Source organism: Molossus molossus, unplaced genomic scaffold (assembly GCF_014108415.1).
Source record: "Molossus molossus isolate mMolMol1 unplaced genomic scaffold, mMolMol1.p scaffold_m16_p_3, whole genome shotgun sequence".
In the NCBI taxonomy this organism is placed as follows: domain Eukaryota; kingdom Metazoa; phylum Chordata; class Mammalia; order Chiroptera; family Molossidae; genus Molossus; species Molossus molossus.
Genome location: NW_023425366.1, coordinates 60,649,161 through 60,675,543, shown reverse-complemented (window position 1 = coordinate 60,675,543; position 26,383 = coordinate 60,649,161). Strand labels below are relative to the sequence as shown.

Below are 26,383 nucleotides of genomic sequence, written 5' to 3'. Positions count from 1 at the left end.
GCACAGTTTCTAACCATAGTTTGATTAGATAAGTTGAATTATTAGCTTCATTTTATAGAAGAGGAAATAGTAGTACAAAATGTTTAAATTACTTGTTCAAAGTCAAACAACTAATATATGAATTCTCTGCCAAGTAGTTTGGGTCCAGAATTCATGCTCTCAAACCAATATGCTATATTGCTTCTTTATAAACATTTTATATTTTTTATGTACTTGTTTGGTAAATTAGGTTTGAGGTAGAATGCAACCTTATTTTTGGACTGCTAGGATAGAGGAGCCACCAAAGAGGAGTATAAAGAATTGATCATCAAGGTGGGAGTAAAGCAATGGATGTAGTAGACTGCTGAGATTTAAGATGAAATATAATTTGGCATGATGAAGTGATTTTGATGGTGTTTCAGTGGAACAGTAATAAGATACTAACTGAGCAGGTATGAGAATGTAGAAGTGGTGAGAATAAGTCTTTTGAGAAGTGACTGAATATAAGGAGAAAGGAGGGCTGTAGAATAAGGGAAAGTTATTGTTATTTTTTAGAAAGATAAAAGACTTAGAGTTGTTGCAGTGCTAATAATAGCAAGGATTTAAATAGAGAAAAGATTAAAGAAGATACAGGAAGGAAGCTATTCAGTGGTTGAGCATTCTGAAAATCAAAGAGAGGATGGGCTCTGAAGCACAGATGTAGGAATTTGCTTTGTGTAGAAATGCTCTCTAGTTGATGTGGGAAAAGTTTAGTGTAGGTACAAGGGATTGTGAGCTTAATGACAAGTAAGGGTTCACATTTGAAGCTGTGACTTTTCTCTGAAATACCTGTCTTCTACTGAGTGGAGAGTTCTAAGTTTAAGGGAGGTTGGAGGTGTGAAGAGAAGAGGTTTGAATTTTAGCTATCAGAGGGAACAAGAGAGGGATTGATGAGAACAAAAACTAAGGGGATTTTGGACATTGCTGGAGGCCCATCCACTACAAATTGGTGATGAGAACATGAATTAAAATTTTTTTTCTAGTGACTTTCAGGCCAGTCCTACAGTATCACACTTAATATGATTAATATTCTTTAACCATTCACTACCACCCTAGAATTAAAAAACAGACATACTATGCCCAGCCAGTGTGGCTCAGTGGTTGAACATCGACCCATGCACCAAGAGGTCGCTGGAGCAGATTCCTGGTCAGGGCACATGCTCAGGTTGTAGACCCAATCCCCAGTGGGGGACATGCAGGAGGCTGCCAGTCAGTGTTCTGTTATTGATGTTTCTATCTATCTATCCTTGCCTCTTTTTAACATTAATAAAGGAAAAAAATAGGTTTACTGCTTTTAAAGCTTGCCAAGCTAGTATTTTATGTGTACTGAACATAGTAAATTTGGAAAAAGATAAAACAATTACTAATTTTTACTTCATTTTGATTCTCTTACATAATTGAGAACATTTTTGGGGAAGATTTTAAAAGTGTATGCTAAGTCATTTAACTTCTGTTCACATGGATGTGGCTTTTGGGTAACTTGTAGAGGATTATAAAATGAGATCACATATTTTAACTTTAAACATGTGGGTCTTGAATGCCTAAATGCCAGAATAATATATATTTTGATAGCAGCTCCTCTTCCTTAAAGTATCATTTTCGAAATGGATAGAAAGTTTTCCAGCAGTGTCCTAAAATATAAATTCATTTATTGTTAAATTTATTTGTTTTTTTACACAGGGTGTAATAGGTATACAGCTGGTCGTTACCATGGTGATGGCCAGTGTTATGCAGAAGATTATACCTCACTATTCTCTTGCTCGATGGCTACTCTGTAATGGCAGGTAAGTCAAGTATAGGTGGTTGTGACAGGCACTTTGAAATCTCTAATTTACCAGGCTGATTAACTTCTTAGATAGTTAAATGCTAATTCCTGTTTTCTAAAACCGCGATAAAGGAAAGTTATGAGAAAAATCTAACTCCCTTATTTTATTTTTTTTGAAATATTAGTAATTTATCTGTTTAACACAAAGGTAAATAGGGTCATGGTCAAGCGTTCAATGTCCGATCCCCCTGTCCCCTTTGCTCTCTGACCACTGAAAATACCACATAATTTTTTTGTTATCTTTTTAAAAAGTTGGTCAATAAACGGACAAAACTATAAATTGAAGTGCTTAAATGACTCACATGACCTATTATTAGTGACTCAGTTGAGAGTTTACTATGAGGTCTGGGTTCTTTTACCGCAGAGAATTTTTAACTTTAACAAGGAAGGCGTGAAGTTATTTTGTAGTATTTTAATTTAGTCTACTGCACTATAAGCTTACTACAATCTCCACTCCTTTACAAAGGAGCAAAGTTGCTGTGCTGAAATTTGTACAGTAAAACAATAAAATCAAAAGTAAAGAAGTATAGGAGATGTAATGAGGCAAAAGCAGGAAACTCTCTGCACAGCAATACATGCCAAAGTCCTGTGTAATTATGAAAGGTAAGTCATAGATTTGGTACCCTGACTATAGTTTTACTTCACTTACTTAGCTCCAATAAATAACCAAGTTCTATTACTGATTTGTATGTCTATATTCTTTTGTTTGGACCATCTTAAGTTAGAAAATGATGAATGGCTTTTCTAATGATTTCAAATACTTCAAGATAGATAATAAGTGTTTAATTCAGGACCATTTTATCCACAAAGCTTAAATTTCTTCCATAGAGTTTATTTTCTAGTTTATTTATATTCTTTCTCTGTATGCTTATACTTTTTCCTTTATCAGTGTTTAAATATAGAACAATATTTAGAAAGTTTAAAATTTTTTTGAACACTGATATATGTGTATGTAAAGTATGAGATCAGCTATTTGAAAATATATTTTATTAGCAAAATAAATAACTAATGTTTTGGTAAAGTTGAAAGCATCTATCAGAGCTATTTATGAGTGAAAAATCAATCATCTATAACTAGATTACTAGTTATGCTTTGTGTAATCTTGTTTAATTTTTTGCTTCGCAAAAACCCTTTGCCATAGATCATGAAAGAATAAACATCAGTTGAGCAAATTATTCTAAATAAATGGAATCTGAATTAATAAACTAGATAAAATACATTAAGGTAGTTTATTTTCTACTGAGAATTGTACCTTTCTGGATTCTGTTTATGATGAGTCTCCAGTGAGACTTCTAGATCTCTTTTGATTGGAAAGATCTTGTTTCATTTAAGTCTATAGGTAATTTCCATGTTTTTATATAACTTGCTTTTTTCCGTTTGTTTCTATAAAACATTTACAGGTAAAAACTAAAAGATTAAAAATCTGATTCTCTTCACTTTGTTAATATTAGAATAATGTATTTTAAAATCTTTGCTTTTTGATAAGTATGTGTCATAATATACATACTGTTAATTTGAAAGGGAGCTCAACCTTTACAAATAAACATGAAATTGATTTTTTAAATATTCTTGGTTTGGTTTTGTAAATAGATTAAATTTAGTGTTAATGCTCTTGAATTCCAAATCAGGTTCTAAGGGTACCAATCAGAATTTTGTAGTACTAGTTCCTCTTCTGTAGTTATATTTACTCCCTGTTTTGTTTTGTGCTTTTAAGATCATCTACCTTTTTTAAATGTTAATCCTGAAATTTTTAAGTCATGAAGCCAAATCGCTAAATGTTGTTTCCTAACTCCATGGAATAAGATAATAGATTTTACCTGTGTGGGCTAATTATTGCTTTACCAATCTTTTATGATATGGTATGAAACTTTTAATATTGAGAAAATCTAAAATTCCTTATAACTTGCTTATGTAAACATCTAATGATTAGAAATGACAGTTTGCATTTTAAACCATATGATGCTGCTGAGTTGACAAAAGAAAGATCTAAGGGTATTTATTGTCTATAAAATGCTTAAAGGAATTTAAGGGGAGAGGCTCATGAGGATTTTTAAAATTATGAATAGTATAGGATGGCCTCAGAGTGACTGTATTGAATAGAACTACTCAAGTGATTAAGTGTGTATTAACCTATGTGTGTATTAACCGCATGGGTTAATCATGAGTATGACAGAAGAAACTTCTTTTAGTTTCTGTATATATCATCTTAAATTTATTCCAATAGTATAAGATCTTCAAATAATAGATATTTGTATTTTTCTTTAACATTATGGTTTCTCTTTGTATTCTACAAATTAATTTTTGTCCATATTTTATCTACCTCTTTCTCTTTTGGCATGGAGGGCTTGAAGTGGCACCTGATTCTGTTATGTTGATTTAATGAGTAAGCCTACCATTTTCCTAAAGAAGTAAATCCTTTCAAGGAATAAGCAATTTTTGCTTGTAAATTAGCATCCTGGTGATTTTGAATGTGAAAAAAGTTGACTAGCTTTCTTGCTCTTGTTATGACATTTGTATATTTCCGTTACTGTTGTAGATCTATAGTTTTTTTTAAAAAAAACTGTAGAGTCTTTAGTTTAATTCCATTAGTATTTCCTTTGCAATGTTATAAAACTTCATCCTGATAAAATTTTGATTTCTGCTATCTCATTTGTATCTGTACACTCTGAGCTAGGTAGGAGAGGGGATGTATTTGGGATATGTTTCGACCTTAGAAATCTCAGTGTGTGAATTTAATGAACATTTCTCATTCAGTTTCCTCAGAAAGGAATGAGGGTCAAATGGGGGAATCAGAGAGGGGTTGGGCAGCTCTCCAAGTAGATCCTTCACAGATTGGTGTTTGAAGGATTCAGCTCTCCTTCAAGTGGTGACTTAGGGATTGTAAACTTTTGTCTGGTAGTGCTACTGTTCCTTCTGCTACCTTCGAGAGCCCTCTGTTAGATGCTGTGCCAGTTGGCAAGTTAAGAGAGAGGGAAGGATCTATGGATCTTACTGGAGATTCTAGGAGCCAACCTTAGAAGTAGATGTATCATTTTTGCCCACCTTATATAGGCTAGGGCACTGGGACTAGTTCAGGCTAAAGTACAAAGGAGTCTGGAATATGTCGTTTGTATTTTACCTAGAAAGTAAAAGCAGGATTGATGAGTGTCTAGTCCTTCTCTGTTGTAAGTGATGTTGTCTCCATTTTTACAAATGAGAAAACAAATTTTAACTTTAGTCACGTTCACATACTGAAAAATATAACAGATCTGGGCCTTTTACCCTAGAAGTCTGACGCAGTCTACTATTGATTTGATTTGTGGCTGTTCAACCACTCGAGACCTTGACTTAGAACTGAAAAGAGCTTTTGAATTTGGTGGAGGTGAACTTTTCTACAACCACTGTGACTTCTTTTGGCAGATTCCAGAGTAATTTATTTAAAATTTTCCTTTTTCTACCTGTTTTCCTAGCTGTACTTAGCCTTTTAAAAGATATCCTTCAGGTTATTAGTAGTGTATGTTTTTCTTACTGTATTGTTATGGCTTCTCTGTACTTACATAGTGACCTTTAGTCCTAAACTGAATTAAAAGGCACATTGAAGTAGAGTTTAAGAAAGATCATCTATTCAAATTATACCTCTCACTCACTATTTGAGATTAAATTTATTCTGCATTACTGAATTATAAATAGTTTTATTCCATTCTTCCAGTTTTTTAAATAGGAAAATATTTTTCTTCTAGAAAATATTATTAGTTCTCCTTTTTTTATGCCTGTCAGATTTTGTTGAAGGGGATCCTGCTATAACAAGAACTAAAGTAGTAAGGTCTCTTCTACCCATAAAGTGTGAACATGAACATCTCAACTGTGACCTTGAAAAACTTAACTGTGAAGAAGTCTAGTGCTGTCAGATTGCCGTTTCTTCCTACCTCCCCAAAAGGAAGAAAACTCCTGGGAAGTTGGAGTTTCTGTACTTTTACTGTAAACTGCTTTCCTTAACATAAGGAACACTTGTTTTAACAGTTGCCCAGATAGCCTAAAGATGTTAATTCTTTATCATGTCCAACATACCACTGATTTGTAGCCAAAGTATTCTACTTTCTATTGTAATTAAAGTTCCTTTTTGTTTTGAAGTTTGCTTGGCCCCTCATTTCATGGAGAGGTAAGTGATAGGTTACATTCTTTGTACATTTGAATAGTGGGTTTTGCATGAGGAATAGGGTTTGCTTTTTCTCCTTAATAGCTTCTTTGATGAACCTGCTCTCCATTTTCCTGTTTAGCTCAAACCGTATGCATTTTTCTCTACCCCTTTGCCTTTTAGGCTCTCACTTTGGTCTACTCCTTCCCTTCATATGTCCCTTATTGAAATTTATATAGTTGGATTTATTCTTATTTTTATCTCATCCAAAATTGAGTAAAGAGGGTGTAATAACACCTTCATAATTCAATTGCTCTAATTCTTTTTGCCTGTTCTCTTTTGCATGTTGCCTGATTAACAAATTTGCAAGTTCCCTTTGTTGAGAGAAACCTACTATTCAAATGCACAGTAGGTGGGACTTGTGACCTAAGGGAAAGGTTTAAACCTTCAGCTGCTACCCTATGGAATGCCTGAGTCCTTGCTGTCCTTGCATTAGCTGTCTTAACTTCTAGTTCCAGAATGTCATGATGTTCTATTAAAATTTCCAGTTATAACAGGAGACTATATATGTATAACAGACAATATTTTAGCTGTTTGTACTGAAAAGTTTTCTGAGTTTTAAGTGGTATTTGTTTTCTCTTAGGGTTTTTTTTTCTTTTCATTTGTCAAAATTATGGAGATTTAGAATGGAGACTAAATCTGTCTTTAGTGACCTATGTTGTGTACCCTGAAATACAGTTTTGTATGATTATTTATATATTAAAGCTTTTTAGCTTGCTCTGAGTACTGTTTATCTATTTGTTCATGTTCAGATTTACATTTTAAATTTCTGAAATTTTTACTTCTGAAAATTTCTTAAGTGTTTTGCTTTAAATAACATTGTTGCTTAAAGTTTTTAGAGTCTAAGTCAGTACATTATATTTTCTGATACATATTTTTTTCAGTGCTATTGAACTGTTTAATAAGGGTTATAGTCATATTTTTTATAAGAGTTTTATACAAGAAAATCATTGAAAAGGTATTTTAATAATTTTGTGTACAGTATTAGCTGAGACACTGACCATTTGAATATAAGTGAAAAAAGTCACTGAATAACCAAAACGACTTAGGTCAAATGCTACAGGTTCAGTTTTCTAGTGAGATCTTATTCATACTTTAAAAAAATATATGGAACGCTTCACGAATTTGTGTGTCATCCTTCCACAGGGGCCAGGCTAATCTTCTCTGTATTATTCCAATTTTAGTCTGTGTGCTACTGAAGCAAGCACTTACTTTTTTTTTTTTGTAATTTAATTCCAAAAACAATACATGTCTGTGATATAGAATATGATGGTAAATTGATTAAAAAAAGGAAAAAGAAGAGTTAATGGACTATATTTCTATCAGCCAAAGATAATCACTGTGTAAATTTTGTTATATTTCCTTCTAATCTTTTCTGTTCATATTTTACATTCATGGTACATCATGTTCCTTTGCTTAATATATTAACATAAAGCATTTTTCTCTAATTGTATTTTTGTAACCATTTTTAACTGCTATGTAGAATCTAATAAACTTTTGTATCTGTCTTCCAAGCCCCTATTAGAAAGGTATAGTGCAGCAGTCACAAGCATATTGCAAATCATTTTGCTGAGATAGACATACGAACTAACAGTAATGGAGCGGACTAAAAATTGAGACCTTAAAGTATAGTAGATGGGAACCATATGGTATGGAATCAAACTGTGTATGAAGTACTGACTATTGAAAAAAACATTTATGTAGCTGTACTTCTAGGTTTTAGTTTAAAGTCATGATCTCAGACCTTAGATGGCCACTTAGATCCTGGCCTGGCAGTCTCTGTATGCTCCACTTCATAGACAGCTTTTTCAACCCACATCTTTTCTCCTGAACATGCTTGCCTGCCTCAGCCTCACACTAAGCTCTCGAAACTAGAGCCAGTTTCTCTCATCTTCACACCACCAAACCCATAAACGTAGTTACACATGCAGCCCTGCTTTTCTTTAACGTTTATGTATTTTTATTTTCATCTGTGAAGGAAGAATCTTGTCTGTCAGGGCTAAGTTCCTGCACTTGTGCTCTGTACCCCATTCCTTCTACCCTTCACCCAGACTTTGCTTCTTTGGCCTTTGCTCTGTTCTATGTTGGTTGCTTCATTTCTTTTGGGTTGTTCCTATTAGCACAAATACTTAAAAACAAAAAGATCTCCAATTAAAAGTAACAATGGTGGCAACAACAACAACGACAACAAATGAAGTGCCACAACCCCTCCTTCCTCCCTGAAAAACAGCCCCTCATATCCATTCCTTAGTTTTTGGCCTATTTCTTTGATTTCCTTTGTATACAGATTTGTCCCATGGATTGTCTTCATAAACTCTACTTTCTTCCTTATTAACTGTTTAGCCTTCTACTATGTTTTATTTTTTTGTTAGGTTATCTCATTAATTTCTGTGGATTTAAAAACCACAATTATGTAATGATTTCAAGGTATCTCTTAGTTGTAGGCGCTAATAAATAGTTACCCTTTTGATATTTTCGTGTCTCATAGGTCTTTAAAAATTCAGCATGTTTAAATTCTTGATTTCTTCTGCTTTACTCCATTCCAGAAAATGTACCAATGTACCACCTCTTCCTCAAATTAGAAATGTAGACATCATCCTTCATTCCTTACTTTTTTTTACTCCCTGCCTTTAGCATCAGCAAGATTGTTGATTCGATATCCAAAATATTTCTTTCTGCTATTCTTGCCTGCCCCTAATTCATAGACCAACAAAAGAGATCTTAAAATGTAAATCAAGTCTTTCCTCCTGCCCTGAGACCAATTCTTTCAAAACATACTAAACTCATACCATGATCTTATCTCTTCAACCTCCCTTATGTGTTTCTCCTTGCTCATGGTGCTACTGCTTTTTTGGCCTTTTGGTTACTGTAATGTTCTTTCATGCCTTTGTGCTTTTGGACATTCTCCACCTGGAATGTTCTTCCCTCTATTCTTCTTATACTTTAGCTTGCTGGGTAAATGCCATTTCAGAGAGGTTTTTCTAACCTGATACTTAGTCTTATGTTACTCATTCACATTAGGTTGGTTCTTTTGTGTGGTGTCCAATTTATGATTTTCTGTCATTTTTTATTGGTTAAATTCTGTCCCAACTAGAATATAAGCATCAGAAAAACAGGGACTTAGGCTTTATTGTGTGTGGTTAAATCTCCATTGCCTAGCAGAGTGCTTGACCACAGTGGGTTCCATAAATGTCTGATGAGTGAATGAATAGATGAGTAACAGACTAGAAGTGTTCCTAAGAGCACCCAGCATCCTTAAAATTCAGCTTTGAACAATAATTATTCCTAATGAAGATGACCTGAGTTGTCTAGTAAGAAGTATTATCCATGCAATTCACTTTAGAAAATGTGCTCACAAAATAAAAGTAAACAAGCTTGAGTATATTTAAAAAGAAGATGGGTCCTAGAAAATGTAAGTCTTAAAATATTTTATTATTTTAGGACTCTAAATGTAACCTAAGTTTTCATATACTAAGAGTTAAACAACTAATTTTAGTCTATAAAATGAGTTATGTATTAAGTATTTTTCTAAGTGTTATGTATTCAATTCTCATCATTTGTGGATAATATATTTGTGATTTGCCTACTTGTTAAAATTTATTTGTAAAGTGTATTTGTTAAAGCACCACAAAATCCATAGTTGTGATATTTTCTTAAGGTTTTTATTGATTTTTTTAGGGAGAGGGAGATAGAAACATCCATGTGTCTCTCTCACATTTATCGGCTGCCTCCTGCACTCCCCTTAGTGGGGATCGAGCCTGCAACCCAATCATGTTCCCTGACCTGGAATTAAACCCGGATCTCTCAGTCCATGGGACAACTCTCAGTCCACAGAGCCACACCAGCCGGGCATAGTTGTGATATTTTTGAGGTAGTTCATAGATAAACTTTGTTCAGTCATGAGTTACAGTGCTGTTGACTCTCAGTGTTAATGAATCAACAATATATATTTAATAAGGTATCTTTAAACATAAACACACATGAAACAAGATTATTATTGATTGGTTGATGAAATGTTATGACCAGAGGCTCTCAGGAACCTTACCCTGTGTTTCTCCCAGAAGCAATAGTTCAGTGTTGGGGGCGACTTCATAGAACATAACTACTGCAAATAATGAGAATCGACTTTAAGTTAAAATTCTGGACTTCAGCAGAAATTTCAGGAAGTGCCTCCTCATGCATGTTACTTATAGTTTAGGGATTTTTTGGTTAGAGTATATATTTTATTTAAAAATCTTTAAACTGAGAGGAGAACTGAATTCATTTGGGTTCAGTGATCCTTTTTTTGGACACTTACTATCTGCCAGTAACTGTACTAGTTTGGAAATATATAAAAACAAAACATATAAATATAAATATATATATAAATATATATATATATATATATATATATACACACACACACACACACATACAGAAAATCTTCGCTCCAAGAATTTTTTAATTAGTGGAATATTCTGTTTTAATCCAACTGCTCTGATATTAACTGAAATTAAACGTTGACGCCAACTACCTGGAGTTAGATCCCACAGATTAAAGACAGAGTATTCTGTAACAATGCCCAGGCTTGAGATGTCAGCTGCAAGTTCTTGGGATACCCAGGATACCCATACTTCTGACAACCAGCTAATGGCTACAAATTAGTGCATTTTCACAACCCCCTCAGATTAAGTAATTGCTAAAATGACTAGAGTTTAGTAAAGTGTTATACTTAAGCTTACATTTTGTTATAAGATTGCAGATAGGATGAGATTTGGGAAGGAGCCAGAGTATGTCACCCTCCAGGCACATCAGTGTGTTGACCCACCAGGAAGCTCCTCTGAGCTTTGGTATCTAGAGATTTTGTGGCAGTTCATTGCAGAGGTATGATTGATCACATAGGTATCCTTGACCACATAATTGAACTTAATCTCTAGCTCCCTTTCCTTCCTACTGTGACCGTTTCTGGTTGCCAGCCTCCAACCTGAAGCTGTCTGTAGTCATACCAAGGGTCCCCTCATTAGTATAACTGAGACACTCCCTGTTACTCTGGAAATTACTCAGGAAGTTGTGTGCCAAGAACTGGGGACAATGATCAAATATATTCTTATTATATCACAGGGAGACTGACTTATAAACAGTAAAAGGTAAATGTGGAGTTTGCCAGATAGGGGCATAGGTTTTTACAAGCAGAGAGGAGAATATATGCCAAAACACCAAGGAGTGAAACAGTTTGTGAAATAAAATTAGTCTAGGTAAGACTGTCATGTTCAAAGGGGAAATTTTTGGAGGTAAGTCTGGTGAAGTAGACATAGTGAAATGGGGAAATGCTGTGGAAACAGGAGGTTACAAACCTTATGCACATTTTGCCTTAAAATATATGTTTTAATTTTAATGGAACATTTCAAACATACAAAGATTAGACAGAATAATATAATGAATATATAATGAAAAGCATGAGCTCCTGTGTACTCATAATTAGTAGCTGGTTGTCAGTTTGTTTCATCTATGTACCCCTTCATCTCTGTCCCCGCCCCCCCAAACTTACTACCTGTAGCAAATATTCTTTCATTCATAGATATTTCCATGTATATCTAAAATATATGAGCTTTTAAAAATTGCTATGATCACATTATTACGGCTAAAAAATTTCTTAGCATCAAATTTCCAGTCATTATTCAAATTGTCAGTTCTACAGTGTTTTTAAAAACAGCAAATCAGTTGCTAATCTTATTTTAAAAATTGACATATTTCACTTTAAAAATTTAGATTTTTGTGTAATTGAAAAATTGCAAAGTCTAGTAGTACTAAGTGTATATTTCTCCTTTATGACAATAGGACCTTGGTCATGGTCCTTGTCTAGCTGCCTTTTTCACTGCTTTACCTGTGAGGAGTCTTGGAAAGGATTTAAAAAGGCATATTTCTTGATAAGAATTGCATTATAGAAAAATAACTAAAGGTGGGATCAGAATGTACTTAGGAGAGTGCCAGAAGGAAGGCAGGGAGACCAGTTAGAGAGTTTTACCTCAGAGAGAGCTAAAGAAGAAGATAGCCCGAATGAAGGTCTGAACTAAGGTTCTTGCAGGGAAGCAAGTTCAGAATTTTAAGGACTAGAGAACAGGATTAATGATAACATGGAGAGGGCACATTGCAGATAAAACCTGAATCTCAAATGTAAGTGGCTGGCTGATAGGAAGTTTAGGTGAGACAGGACATTGAGACTAAGCATTGGGTATTTGGGAGATTTCACTGGGTAGTGGAGATGAATACACCCAGTTGTTAAATAGAGCCCTAACTGAAGAGGGTTACATATAGCTAAGAGGAAAAGGGAGGGTTTTGTTTGTTTGTTTTTTGAAGGAGAATTTCTGTTACTTCTATGTACAGAAAACTAAACAGTGTACACTTAGCCTAGCTTGGTGATCAGTTCTTTAACCTTGGTTTTTTCCAGCTCAGCAATGCAAGCTACCAACTTTGGACTCAATGTGGCCTCTCCAGTGGCGGTGGATCTCATCGTATCTGTCGTATTTGGTCTGGATAGCTTCTACCATCTTAGCCAGAGCTCCTTTGTCTTCCAAGTCAATTTATGTGTAGGGAATGGTGGTGCAGGTCTTCCTGTGGACTAGATGCCCTAGCCTGGCCTTCTCCTTGATAACATAGTAGGGAACCCCCATCTTACGGCATAAGGCAGGCAGGAAGACAGTCAGTTTGATGGGATCCACAATGTATGCGATCACTACCAGCTGGGCCTTCTGTTCTCCACCAGGGTGGTGACAGTGTTAACCCCTGCTTGAAGGACAGGTGGCTTCTTGGTGGGGACCATACCCTTTGCTTTTTTCTCAGCCCAGGCCAACAGTCTCTGCTGCTTCTCTTGCTTTGTCTCTGGTCTGTAATTGTGGGCCAACTTAAGCAGTTGAGTAGCTGTTTGGCAGTGCATAGTCCACGGCCTGGGTGAATTGATTAATGGCAGGAGACACTTTTCAGATGCATAGAGAGAACAGCTCTTTGCCTCTAGCTGCAGCTGAATGTAGCAGAGCCATTTGACAAAGCAGGTGAGATCCGTTTTGGGCTGGATGTCCTGTCCAGTGACAACATTCTTGGGTCTTTTCTCAAACGGGATTTATCACCTTCTTGGCCTCCTGCTTCTTCACAACAGCAGGGGCTGGGACCACCTTCTTCCCCTTAGCCTTCTTTCCTTTCTGATCTTGTGCTGTGGGAGGAGAGAAAAAGTGTAGAGAGTTTTTTAAGTAACTATTTACTCCAATTCTTATATAATTAAATTTCATGATTCTCCAACTAAATTAAAGGAAGGAAAGTAAGGAAAGCAAAGCAAAGACTACTTGTATTTTGGGGGTGGCATTCAGAAGCCTCTTTTTTAGAGACTGTCAGTGCCTTTTGTGTAAATGAAGGGAGGGGTGATGAATGTTAATGTGTTGCTGTTAGCTTGCCTGCATTTTATTCCATTTACTTTTAATAGTAAGCCTGTATCATCGTAATATATGTTAAAAACATTAATTGTAAGAAATATGCCAACAAAGAGCATTCCTGTGTCTGGCATCTATCTAATAAGTCCTTTGTGTTTGCTGGATTTGAATCTAAATAAATCCTTTTAAGGTTAAGCAGTAGTATCTGTTTCAGATTAGTTTTCACCTGATTTTTGCTAGCAGTTTCCACAGATAGGAAACAATAAATACTTATAGAATAAATGAATAATTCTGGTGATTTTAATTGCTTTATTTAAAAAGATTCCTCTTTTCTCAGTTTACGATGGTATCAACATCCTACGGAAGAAGAATTAAGAATACTTGCAGGGAAGCAGCAAAAAGGGAAAAGCAAAAAAGATAGGTAAGTTACATTGTTGAGTTTGTAAAGTGTTAAATATTTGACACAATTTATGTACTTTTTTGTACTTTGGTTAAAGGAACGTTTACAGTTATACCATAAACAGTTGATAAATTTAAGCTTAAAAGCCATGATCTAAAATAATATTAAATCATCTTCTAAGAAAACCCCAGGTATAGTAATCTAATATAATCACAAAAGTGATTATTTTGTTTAAGAATAGTCAACTCTGTTCTTCTTTGTGTTTCAGTAATGAACACAAATAGCCATCATATTAAAATTCAGTACAGGGGTTTGATGGGGGAGACCTATAATCCATGTCTGAACCCTACAAGTCATTTAAAGATATCAGTTGGTTTGGGTTCTTTACCACGTTTTGCTACCACTCATTATTATGATATTGGGAAAATTCATATGCTTTTAAGCTCTGTTTCCTAAATAAAAGGGGTGGATAGTATAACTTCTTAGGTCCAATTCAGTTGCCTAATATTATTTTGATATTTAAAGTTTATGAAGAAACTTTATGAACCTCACAGCAGCCTCATCTGTGAAATGGAAGGAAGGCCCAAACTGATTTTGAAGGATCCTTTTAGCTTAAAATTTGTATATCTCTATTTAAATTGAAGTCTCAAAAAAAAAGCGCTTGTTAATTACCTTTCTAAATGGACCTTAGTTTTAGATTCCTCAGTTGGGAATGGGGAGGACTTCTTAGGACTGAAACTGTTTTTCTAATATATTATAAAATGTTCGTGAGAACAAACTGTCACCAAATTTTTAAAAATTCTTTAAACATTAAAGATTCTGCATGTAATTGGAAATTTGAAAAAATTGTCTTTTCTGATCTCACTACCTTTCTCTCTCTCACTTATAATTACAAATAAACCTTGAGGCTCATTAGAAGATTAACTGTAAACCCTCCTCTAAATTCCAATATATATATATATATATATATATATATATATATATATATATTTTAATATTATAATTTAAAGCACTTTAAAACAATTTCACTTAATCTACACATCCCTGAATATTAGCTATTATTTTAATTTATATTTTACTAATCTGGATTAAAATCCTAGTCAGGATTTTAATCCAGGTTAGTTTTAAGTTTCTACATTTCTTTTTAACTGTTTCACCTCTGCCTATTCATTGCTAACATGTCCAGCATTTGTAACATTTAGTTATGTAATATAGTATTTATTTTACAAACATTTAATTCTTATTGTATGCCTTGTAGTCAGAATTTTGTTATTTTAACAGTAATTTTTATATGTTGAAAATAGTTTACATTTACAAAACGATGCACTAAATAAGAGTCTTGTTCTTAGTAGCAATAATAATTATTTGATTTATGAAGTCATATTTTCACTGAGATTTTCCCAGTTTATATTTTTAAAGAATAAATTCAAAATTGTTTCTTGGTATTATAATTAATGTTATTGAAACTTAGTTTATTACATTCAATATGTGATTGTCTTTAAAAATTAAATTTAGGCCCTGGCTGGTTTGTCCCAGCGTTTAGAGCATTGGCCCAAGGACCAGAGTCATGGGTTCGATTCCAGTCAAGGACACCAACCTCAGTTGCAGTTAGGTCTTCAGCCCTGGTTGGGGTCATGCAGGAGGCAACCAATCAATATCTCTCTGTTTCTCTCCCTCCCACTCTATCTGAAGCTAAATGGAAAAATATCCTAGTTTGAAGATTTAAAATAGAAAAAAAATTAAATCTAGAAATGACACATGTACGTGCACCTGAAGAATTTTGTGGTTTCCTCCATTCGTGATTCTTAGTAAAAGCAACTCTGAGTAGGCCTTCCATGTTTCTTACTTTCTTGTGCACATAAATCTTAACATATTTCTTTAACTCTGACTTGTTTATAGCTACAGATCTGTTTATATGTATGTATGTGTGTACATATATATTTCAAAGAGAAATGCATTTTGTCTTAATTTACTTTTACTCTTGTCCCTAAAGAAAGTGATATTAGGTTGTCTTTTAAATCTCCAGAAGAGGTAGGAGAAATGGGTTGAGATGCTAAACTAACAATATTTTATTCCTGTCACTAATGTGTCTTTTCCTGGTAATCTGTATATTCACATAAAATTTACATCCACATTTTGTAGTCCCCCTTTTAAAAACTTCTTTTGAATACCTGACCTTTTTGATGAAATATTAGAAATTCTGTTTCTCTTTCACTGTGAAATTTAAAGCCTTGTTTATAATTAGTTTGATGAAAGCACTTGGATAACAGTGTAGATAACTTGTTTTTTGTGTCACTTGTCTGATTTTTATAGGAAATATAATGGTCACATTGAAAGTAAACCACTAACCATTCCAAAGGACATTGACCTCCATCTAGAAACAAAGTCAGTTACAGAAGTGGATACTTTTGGTAAGGGAAATCTTGGGTAAAGTGTTCTATAAATCTCAGTTTTATATTACCCATAGCGGTTCTCAACCTGTGGGTCGCGATCCCTTTGGGGGTCAAACGAGCCTTTCACAGGGGTCGCCTAAGACCATTGGAAAACAAAATTACAGTTATGAAGTAGCAATGAAAATAATTTTATGGTTGAGGGTCACTACAACATTAGGAACTGTATTAAAGGGTGGCGGCATTAGGAAGGTTGAGAACCACTGCTAAAAGGTACTTTGATTTGATCTGTTGTGGCTAGACTTTTTGTTTGCTTTTGTAATCATTAAGTTCATTATTCAGAATATGAAATCTTTCTCAGAGCTTAGAAGCTCAGAACAACATTTGAATTGAATTTCTTTTTCTGTTCACCTGACTTATAGTAAGCACTATTTTTCCCATTTTTCAGCAGAGGCAGACTTACACAAGTTTGTTACAATTTCTGTTTATATGAGATCAGTCAGTTTTCATTATTTCGAATTCTAGACTTTTTGCCATCTATCCCAGTCTGTTTCTTTTATAATGTGGCTTACAGAAATGCATTTGTACATTTGTATTGAATTACCTATATTTACAATAATTCAACTTTATGCTCACATTTAGTAGAAAAGAAAGTGATTTTAGAATAATAAACTGGATTAGGAATAAGAACAATTCACTTCTTCAAGATTTACTTTTACCCATTGGGTATCTCTGAATAAGTCATTCAGTTTTTTCCCCCTGTGAGTTAGTATTTATAATTATATAATAACTATTGTGATTTTAAATTTAAAATGAAATTATTTCAGTCCTAGAAGAGAAAGACATCTAATGTGATGTTATTTAAAACACTGGTTTTCAGACCTCAGAATCACTTCAGCTGCTCTTTAAAAATAAAGAATTCTCATGCCTACTGTTGGAGATTGAGTAAATATTAAGTGAGTTCTGGAAATTTTTATTTTTTTAAATATTAAAAGTGGGTTTGAGTTTTGAGCAGGTTTGAGAACTAATGGTTTATATTATGTGAGGAGTTAAAATAACATGTTTTTTTAAAAAATAATTTTGGTAGTGTATAAAGTATCATTTTGCAAAATTGGCCCTTCTTGTGTTAAATCTTACCACCCCAGAAAAACCTTCCGATTCATGTAGCATCTATGTAATTTAAAATTATTTTGTGACTTAAAGGCTTTAATATATTTGAAAGTTGACTCTACTTCTACAAAGATTTTATGTCTGTTTGTGGAAAGGATATCATAGAACGCAAAAATGTCAATGAGAAACAATTTATATCAATTTTCTAATAGCATTAAGACTGTTAAGACTGGTTATGTCATCCTTTTTCCTTTTAAACTATTTTTCATGCAAAACTTAAAACATTTAAAAGCACTTGGACTTTTTTATTGTCACATTTGTTTTACTAATATCCTTTATGTGTGCTTACTTATATAAAATGTTCACAGGCATGTATAAATGCAAGAATATATATACATTACCTCTGATTTCTAGTACAGATTTTTGTCACTTTTACTAATAATGTTTATTGAATAACTATCAGCTAATTAGCTTTAATAATAGCTTAAAATTTCATATTTATCAGCCATTGTTATGAGTGCCTTACTTATATTAACTCATCCTCACAATTCTATGAGCTTTTTTTTTTTTTTTAAATAAAAAAACCCACTCATTCGGAATGTGGTAGAGACAGTGAGAGCTAGGCTATTAATGAACTTAAAATTGAAAGTAGGGTAATGTGGCTTCAGCACACAGCTTGATGAGTGTTTTGTTTCACTTGTACAATTTTGAGAACTAATTGCAAATAGTATTACTTTAACACCTGGCAACAAAATATCAAGATCATTTCACTTTGTCAGAATAACAGGGAAATGTTTTATTTATGTTTGTATTAATGTATGTGTGTTTGGGTAAAAGTAGAGAGTTTTCTGCCTGAACTTTAGGTACTCTCAGGAGCTTATGGAAATTACTAGACTTGATAAACTTAAATTTTCTTTTGATTCCAGTAGCCTATGAAAAGGGCAGGTATATAATTATATTATTGACTACAAAAAAGAAGAATCTAGTACTTGGATTAAATATGCAGCAAAGAATGTGTATAATTTGTATACTTTTGCTGAATCTATGTATCAATAAGTTCCTTTTAAAGAATATAAAAACATTTAAATGTCACTTGGCTGTTTGCTATTAAGTTCCCTGGAAGTAACCTGTGTAAGTGTGGGCAGATGTGAAGAATTAGAATTGAACATCTTTAGATACCCAGATAACCTGTCTATCTGTTTCATCCATTTATTCAAAAGGCTTAACTGGGTGATTTTAGAGGGGGAGAGAAGGTAGGATTCCTGCAACCACTTTAGGGTAAATTTTTCATACTGATGTTCAGAAGTTGAACATCACCCACCCCCCAAAAAAACCCTAAAAAATTAAAATAACTTGAAGCAAATAAAAAATTTACTCTATCTTAAGAAGGATTTGGAATTTTTGCTATCACCTCACAGAAATGATATGTTTGGTTAATTTGTTTTTGATATTTTAAGTAAGTCTTACTTTCAATGGTATTTTAAAATACTTTTTCTATAAAAGTGTGCTTTTAAAATAACTTCAGGTATTACATTTTACAACTGAAATTTTTCCAAAGCAGTGGAGGTGGTTTTATTATGTGCCAGTGAGAACATACAAATTAATGTTTATGAACATGATTTATTTTCACATATTTAGGAGGCCTTCTATAAAATGATGTTGATATTTGGACACTCTGGCAGAAGTAAACCAGAATATCTGAAATGAAAAGAGAAATGGAATTATATTTACTTTTACAGAATGCTAATTTTAATGTAAACCCTCATGAATGGAATCGTTTTTTTTTTTTTTTTTTTTTTTTTTTTATCCTCACCCGAGGACATTTTTCCATTTCTTGTACAGATAGAGTGGGAGGGAGAGAGAGGAAGGGAGAGACAGACAGAAACATCGACGTGAACGGACACATCGAGTGGCTGCCACCCGCACGACCAACCAGGGCCGGGGACAGACTGCAACCGAAGTACGTGCCCTTAGCGGGAACCGAGCCCGGGTCTCTCCAGACCGCAGACCGATGCTCTAACCGCGGAGCCAAACTGGCCAGGGCTGGAATCGTTTTTTTAAAGGGTGTGGTTTTATGGAAAACTGATAGGCAGTTATTTCATCACCATCTCTTGTAAGAACAGATAATTGATTAAAAAGTAGATTTACTTAATTATTTTAACCTGCAGTACTCAAAATTACCAACTCTCCATGAGTGTAACAAATAATGAATATAAGTAAAGCTGTGGTAGTCTACATTAGGCTACAGCAGGCACACTGGTATGTTGCAAGAATTTTTAAAACATGCCATACCTGACTACGTGGTCAGGGGCACCGAGCTCTTTTCCCTTAGATTGTCAAATTAAAAAAAATGACAACAGCCAACACAACAATAACTGTCCAGTGTGATTGAATCAAAATTATACCTTTTTCTTTTTTGTCAGATTGGCAAAAAATAAATTTTTTGCACAGAATTGTAATTAGTGTACTATGAGAGGAAAAAGGTTGAAAATCGCTATTTTAAAGTATAGATCAAATTCTTTTTTTGTGAATATATTTTTATTGATTTTTTTAGAGAGAGAGGAAGGGAGAGAGATAGAAATATCTATGTTAGAAAGAAACATCCATTGGCTGCCCCCTACATGCCCCCTACTGGGGACAGGCCACACCCCAGGCATGCACCCCAACCCGGAATTGAACTGGGACCTCTCAGTCAATGGGACAACGCTCTATCCACTGAGCCACACCATCTGGGCTAGATCAGATTCTTCAAAAAAACAAAATCTTGACTTATACTTTCTGTAAAATATAGCTAATCAGATAAGAAAATATCAGTTTATTTTGCAATCATATATTTTTAACAACAATTTAAATATTTTTGGGTAATCATTTCAGATTTATTTTAATTATTTATGTGGTATTAAAATTTAGTTTTTGGATGCCAATATTCTTGATCTGTTTCCTGTATTTTTAAATTCTCATATTTGTAATCTTTACATTGTAAATCTTTACATTGTAAATAAAGCCTAGCATGTTTATAGTTAATTATAGATAAACCCTTCTAAACTTATTTTTTTTTTTTAACTTTTATTTTTCAGCATTGCATTACTTTCCAGAATACCAGTGGCTGGTGGATTTCACAGTGGCTGCTACAGTTGTGTATCTAGTAACTGAAATCTACTACAATTGTATGAAGCCCACACAGGAAATGAATATTAGCTTAGTCTGGTGCCTGCTTGTTTTGTCTTTTGCAATGTATCCTTTAAAATGTCATTAATAAGAATTTAAGAATTTGTTTTCCTTTTGCAGCTAACATAATTAGATCTCATTTCTTATTTGAAAAGATTTTAGATCATTAGAGAATTTTTTTCTTTGTTGAAATTTAATTGGAAAAATTTTCAAAGTAGAGGTAAATAGTTTAAAAACTGAAATATAAGGTAAGATGCCAGTGCCTGTCTTTCCTTTCTTGAATCTCAGATCTAGCCACTTTTACTTTTTTTAGTATTTCTTCCATGTTTAAATGTTATGTGATAATGGTGGTATTTCTTTAATTTTAGATATTATTGCACCTTTCTCCTTTTTTCTTTTATTTCAAGAAAGTAAGGAGACTCCTTTTTTAAAAATTAAATCAGTAGTCAGTTTTAGTTACTCTATAAAAATATTTATAGCTAAGCATTATAATGTCCTATTATCTTCCTTGAATAATTTTTTATTCTAGTTATGTAAAAGCTAAACTCTTCTACAGATTTTTAAACCTTAGTAGTTTAGATACATCATTTGTGTTTGTTTTTCCATGGAAATACCATCTTAGAGGAGTTATTTAAATATTGGGGTCCTCAGTTCTCTAAACTTCCTACATACCTGCTGATCCTGGAATTTTCTTCATTGTCTTCCTAAGAATTCCCTGTGCCTCTTTTTGGATCAAATCATTGCCTTTTATTTGATTTACTCTCCTTTTGGCAAAGTGTATTTTTTTTTTTTAAATCTTGCATGCCTGAAATTACCCTTATTCCCCCCACCCTTCATAGTGAGTTGGTAGTTTGGATCAGCACAAACTATAAGAAAGAAATAGTTTTTCCTGATAATTTTTTTGTTCTTATTGTTAATCTTCACCCGAGGATATTTTTTCATTGATTTTTTTAGGTAGAGTGGAAGGGAGAGGAGAGAGAGAGAGAGAGAGAGAGACATCATGTGAGAGAGAAACATCCGATTGGTTGCCTCCTGCACAACCCTAACCAGGGCTGGGGACCAAATCTGCAACCCAGGTATGTGCTCTTGACTAGGAATCGAACCCAAGACCCTTTGGTCTGTGGGCCAACACTAACCGGAGAACCAAACTGGCTAGGGCTTCCTCAGTTTCAAAGATAAGAGATTGGCCTCCGTCTTGCGGTTGGCATAGGTTGCCTTCTTCCCCAGCCTTATACCCTCCAGAACCTTTTTCTCTGTCCTTTTGGTGTTCTGAAGTTTCATCATTAATTTGCTAAGTTTTAAGTTTAGCTCTTATTTTATTTTTTTATTAATTTATTTTTGTTACAGACGATTCTCCTTTTTTCCCCCAGACACCCTCCTCCCCATCCTCCCCACCCCATCCCGGCTTTGTTGTCCGTGTCCATCGGTTATGCGTACATGCATATAAGTTCTGTGGTTTATCTCTTCCTTCCCCCCACCACTCCCTCTTCTGACGGTTGTCAGTCTGTACCCTACTTCCACGTCTCTGGGTCTACCCAGTTCCTCAGACTGTTATGTTCATTATATTCCACAAATAAGTGAGATCATGGGATATTTGTTTTTTTCTGCTTGGCTTGTTCCACTGAGGATAATACTTTCCAGGTCCCTCCATGTCATCTCAAAGGTTAAGAGATCTTTCTTTCTTACAGCTGCATAGTACTCCATTGTGTATATGTACTAAAACTTTTTTTTTTTTTTTTTAATTCTCACCCGAGGACATTTTTCCATTTTTTGTTCAGGTAGAGTGGGAGGGAGAGAGAGGAACAGAGAGAGAGAGAGAGAAACATCGATGTGAAGGAACACATCGAGTGGCTGCCACCCGCACAACCGACAAGGGCCGGGGACAAACTGCAACCGAGGTACGCGCCCTTAGCGGGAACCGAACCAGGGTCTCTCAGGACTGCAGGCCGACGCTGTAACCGCTGAACCAAACCGGCCAGGGCTGTACTAAAACTTTTTTATCCATTCGTCTACTGATGGACACTTGGGCTTTAAGTTTAGCTTTTAAATCTGAAAACCCATTTTCTTTACTACTGGGCAGTAATTTTATTTTTATTTTTCTTCTTTTTATTAAAATTATTATCTCCTTCATTTTCACCTTTCCAGAGGCAGCTTCTTCCAGCCCTTTTCTGTTTGATGTTCACATCTGTATTTTCATATGTATACAAGACCACAGCTTGATTTCAGTTTTAGGCTTTATTTTATTTATTTATTTATTTTTTAATCCTCACCCGAGGACATTTTTCCATTTTTTGTTCAGATAGAGTGGGAGGGAGAGAGAGGAAGAGAGAGAGAGAGAGAAACATCGATGTGAAAGGGACACATCGAGTGGTCGCCACCCGCATAACCAACCAGGGCTGGGGACAAACTGCAACCGAGGTACGTGCCCTTAGCGGGAACTGAACCCGGCTCTCTCCAGACTGCAGGCCGATGCTCTAACCGCTGAGCCAAACCGGCCAGGGCCAGTTTTAGGCTTTAAAATGAGGACATTGCACATCTCCCTGGGTTGTCACCTACCACTGATCATTTCTCATTCAGCTCATCTTCCAAGTATAGTAATGTCATTTATAAGAAGAATATTTAGTGTTTATATTATGGTCATGTAGACACTCTGCAGAGATGAATAGTTGTCTTCATTTTTAATTTGCATTGTTTTCTTTGTACATATCATTAATTCAGCCTTAAACTTGCTGGGTGTATAAATCTCTGAATATGTTCAGAACCATCAGGTGGTATGTCAATTTCATGTTCTTGGAGAGAGTTCTTCTGGAGTCCTGGTCTGGATTGGTTAACCTTCCCAACTTCTACACAGCTGTCTCCTAGGAAACATCAGTGACTTCTTAGGTATTCTTTTTGCATTTTTTGAATTGGCACTCTTTTTCTCAAAAGTTGTGTCTGACTCTTACTTGGTTTACTTTCTTATTTTGGTGGGACATATGCTCCAGTATTATCTTCAGAAAGGTTGCATGGGAAGTGCATTTTTTGTGACTTTGCATCCTGGAAAATATTTTTGGCCTACCTGAATATTAATTGATCCCTTGATTCAGAATAGAATTCCAGGTTTAAAATCATTCCCTTTCCCTGGCCAGTTTGGCTCAGCGGTTAGAGTGTCGGCCTGCGGACCAGAGAGTCCCGGATTCAGTTCCCGCTAAGGGCATGTACCTTGGTTGCAGTTTGTTCCCGGCCCTGGTTGGAGTTTGGAGTTGTGTGGGTGGCAACCAGTCGATGTGTCTCACATCAATGTTCCCCCCCCCCCCCCTCTATCTGAAGATAAATGCAAAAATGTCCTCAGGTGAGGATTAAATAAATAAATAAATAAATAATATAATAAAACCATTCTCTTAATTTTAAAGGTATTATTTATTTATTTTTATTTATTTTTACTTTGAAGTTTCATTCTTGCTCTTTAAGAATTTCAGTTTGCTATCCTGATTTCTGAATTTTTTTGTATGCCCTATATTTTCCTCTGTGAATCTTTAACATCTTCTCTTTAGCCACCCAGTGTTTTGAAATTAAATATAATGTTCCTTGTTGAGGATCTGGTTTCATTTATTGTGCTGGGACTTATTTTACCAATCTGGAAACTCATGATCTAGAAATTTTTCTTGTAGTATTTTATTGGTGATTTCCTTTTCTTTATTTTCTCTTTTTCTGTAATGCTTATTGTTCAGATATTGGACCTCTTAGACTAGTTCTCTAAGATTCTGATTTTCCTTCTCATATGTATGTTTATGTTTTTATATATATTTTTAATATTCTGGGATATTTTCATAATCTTTCCAACCCTTCAGTTGAGTTTTTAATTTCTGCTATAATTTTTAATTTTCAAGAGCTCTTTTTTGTTTCTCTCTCCCCCCTTTATGGAATTCTACTTGTTTTATGATTACCTTACATTTTCTTATGTCTGTTTGAGATACTGATAGATTTTCTAAAGGTTTTCTTTATGCCAAGTATTGTTTTTCTCTGAGTTGTCTTTGTTTGTTTGATAAATATTTTTATTGTTGAAAGTATTACAGATATCCCATTTTCCCCCCTATTGATCCCTTCCTCCCCACCCCCACCCCCCTAAATTGTTTTTATTTGGTTTGGTTACTGTCTTTCATGTGAAAGACTTCTCTTAGACCTGGTGAGGCACTAGGCAAGTTGTTGAACCATCTGGATAAATCAGAGATCCTCTTTTTACCCTCTCCAAAGCATAGATCTCCAGACATTTTCAGGTGGGGGAAAGTCTTAACTGGTTACTTTTTAAAAAAATAATTGTTTTTAGTAGTGTTTTTTCCTAATGCCACTGCCAACACACACATTCACACTTTTACCCCAGTCTGACCGTTCCTTATCCTTTCTGGGAGTTCTGCAGTAAAATCCGATTGCATTTTGGCTTTCTGATTAAGCTTCCTCATTCTGTTCAGTCATTTACCACTTATCTCTCTGCCTGCTTTCTGGCCTCCAAAATTTTACTGCTCTTTTTCTTTCATTCACTGCATTTATGTACTTAAAAACAGAAACATCCATTTATCATTACTTTGGTGTGAACTGGGGGAGAACAAAGGTAAGCAGATGTGCTCAATCTGCTATTTTTATCCATAGGTTTATATTGTCTGTTTCTTAAGATCCTCTATTTTATGTCTTTTTCAGAAAACTCTTGTTAATGAGATGTTTGATTTCTTTAATTTTCATATTTTCCTTTCTCGATTTATTTTATACTAATATATTTTTTCTTTTAATTGATTTTTAGAGAGAGAGATAGAAACATTGATGTGAGAAACATTGATTGGCTGCCTCCTGCACGCCCCCTACTGGGGATTGAGATCGCAACCCAGGAATGTGCCTTGACCAGGAATTGAACTGGAACCTCTCAGTCCATGGGATGATGCTCAATTCATTGAGCAACACCAGTTGAACTATGCTATATTCTTGATTTGTCTCTTAATTTTCTCTTTTAATCCTTCTGTTGAGCCCTGGCCGGTTTGGCTCAGCGGTTAGAGCGTCGGCCTGCGGTCCTGAGAGACCCCGGTTCGGTTCCCGCTAAGGGCACGTACCTCGTTTGCAGTTTGTTCCCGGCCCTGGTCGGTTGTGTGGGTGGCAGCCACTCGATGTGTTCCTTTCACATCGATGTTTCTCTCTCTCTCTCTCTCTGTTCCTCTCTCTTCCTCCCACTCTACCTGAACAAAAAATGGAAAAATGTCCTCGGGTGAGGATAAAAAAATAAATAAATAAATAATCCTTCTGTTGAAATTTTTGTATCAACTGCTGTTTTTTAATATTTAAGACTTTTTCTTTGTTCCATTTTCATAGCATTCATGTGTCATGGATGTGTAAATGTCTTTTCATTTCTAAGGATATTAAAATCTTTTACATTTTAATTGCCTTGCATTGTTTGAGCCCCCCCCCCCTTTTTTTTCTTTATTCACTGTTATGTTAAAGATTGTTCTCAAATGTCTCGTGATCATTGAGTATCTTCATATTCAAGAGAATAATATGAAAATATTAGAAGTTTCGTGCAAGTGGCAGGAGCTTATTGATTGGAGGGACTTTTACTGGATGATTAGTGGAGACCAGGCAGCTTTCTGGTTTTTTTTTCTTTTTTCTTTATTGGTTAGAGAGAGAGAGAGACATCGATTTGTTTTTCCACTTGTTTATGCATTCATTAGTTGATTCTTACATGTACCCTGACCTGGGATCAAACCCGCAACCTTGGCCTATCAGGACTATGCTCTAACCAACTGAGCTGCTTGCCAGCGCCTGGCAGCATTCTTGGAGGAACCTCTAAATACCATTGTCTGCAGGTTGTTGAGACTATCATTTTCTCCAGAGAAGACTGCATTTTCTCATCTGTGGAGCATGTCTAACAGCCAGTGT

General features: G+C 34.7%; 1 protein-coding gene, 1 non-coding gene and 1 pseudogene across 9 annotated transcripts in view; 1 reads left to right on the top strand and 2 right to left on the bottom strand.

Annotated features, from left to right (window-relative positions):
* Positions 1 to 26,383, top strand: part of TMEM161B (transmembrane protein 161B) — a 68,272-nt gene that overhangs the window by 15,176 nt on the left and 26,713 nt on the right. For 3 of the 8 annotated variants that reach the window (XM_036280246.1, XM_036280247.1, XM_036280249.1), the window contains 4 exons: positions 1,699 to 1,802; positions 13,755 to 13,838; positions 16,131 to 16,228; positions 20,395 to 20,551. In XM_036280246.1, the coding sequence (XP_036136139.1) occupies positions 1,699 to 1,802; positions 13,755 to 13,838; positions 16,131 to 16,228; positions 20,395 to 20,551 (443 nt within the window). Of the gene's footprint in view, positions 1 to 1,698; positions 1,803 to 5,953; positions 5,982 to 12,444; positions 13,046 to 13,754; positions 13,839 to 16,130; positions 16,229 to 20,394; positions 20,552 to 26,383 lie in introns of those variants that run through there. The other 5 variants (XM_036280252.1, XM_036280253.1, XM_036280251.1 and 2 more) reach the window with 5 other exon arrangements.
* Positions 7,119 to 7,225, bottom strand: LOC118642953. Its single transcript, XR_004961862.1, has one exon. It is a non-coding gene; the product is annotated as a U6 spliceosomal RNA (small nuclear RNA).
* LOC118641488 lies at positions 12,400 to 13,279 on the bottom strand (annotated as a pseudogene).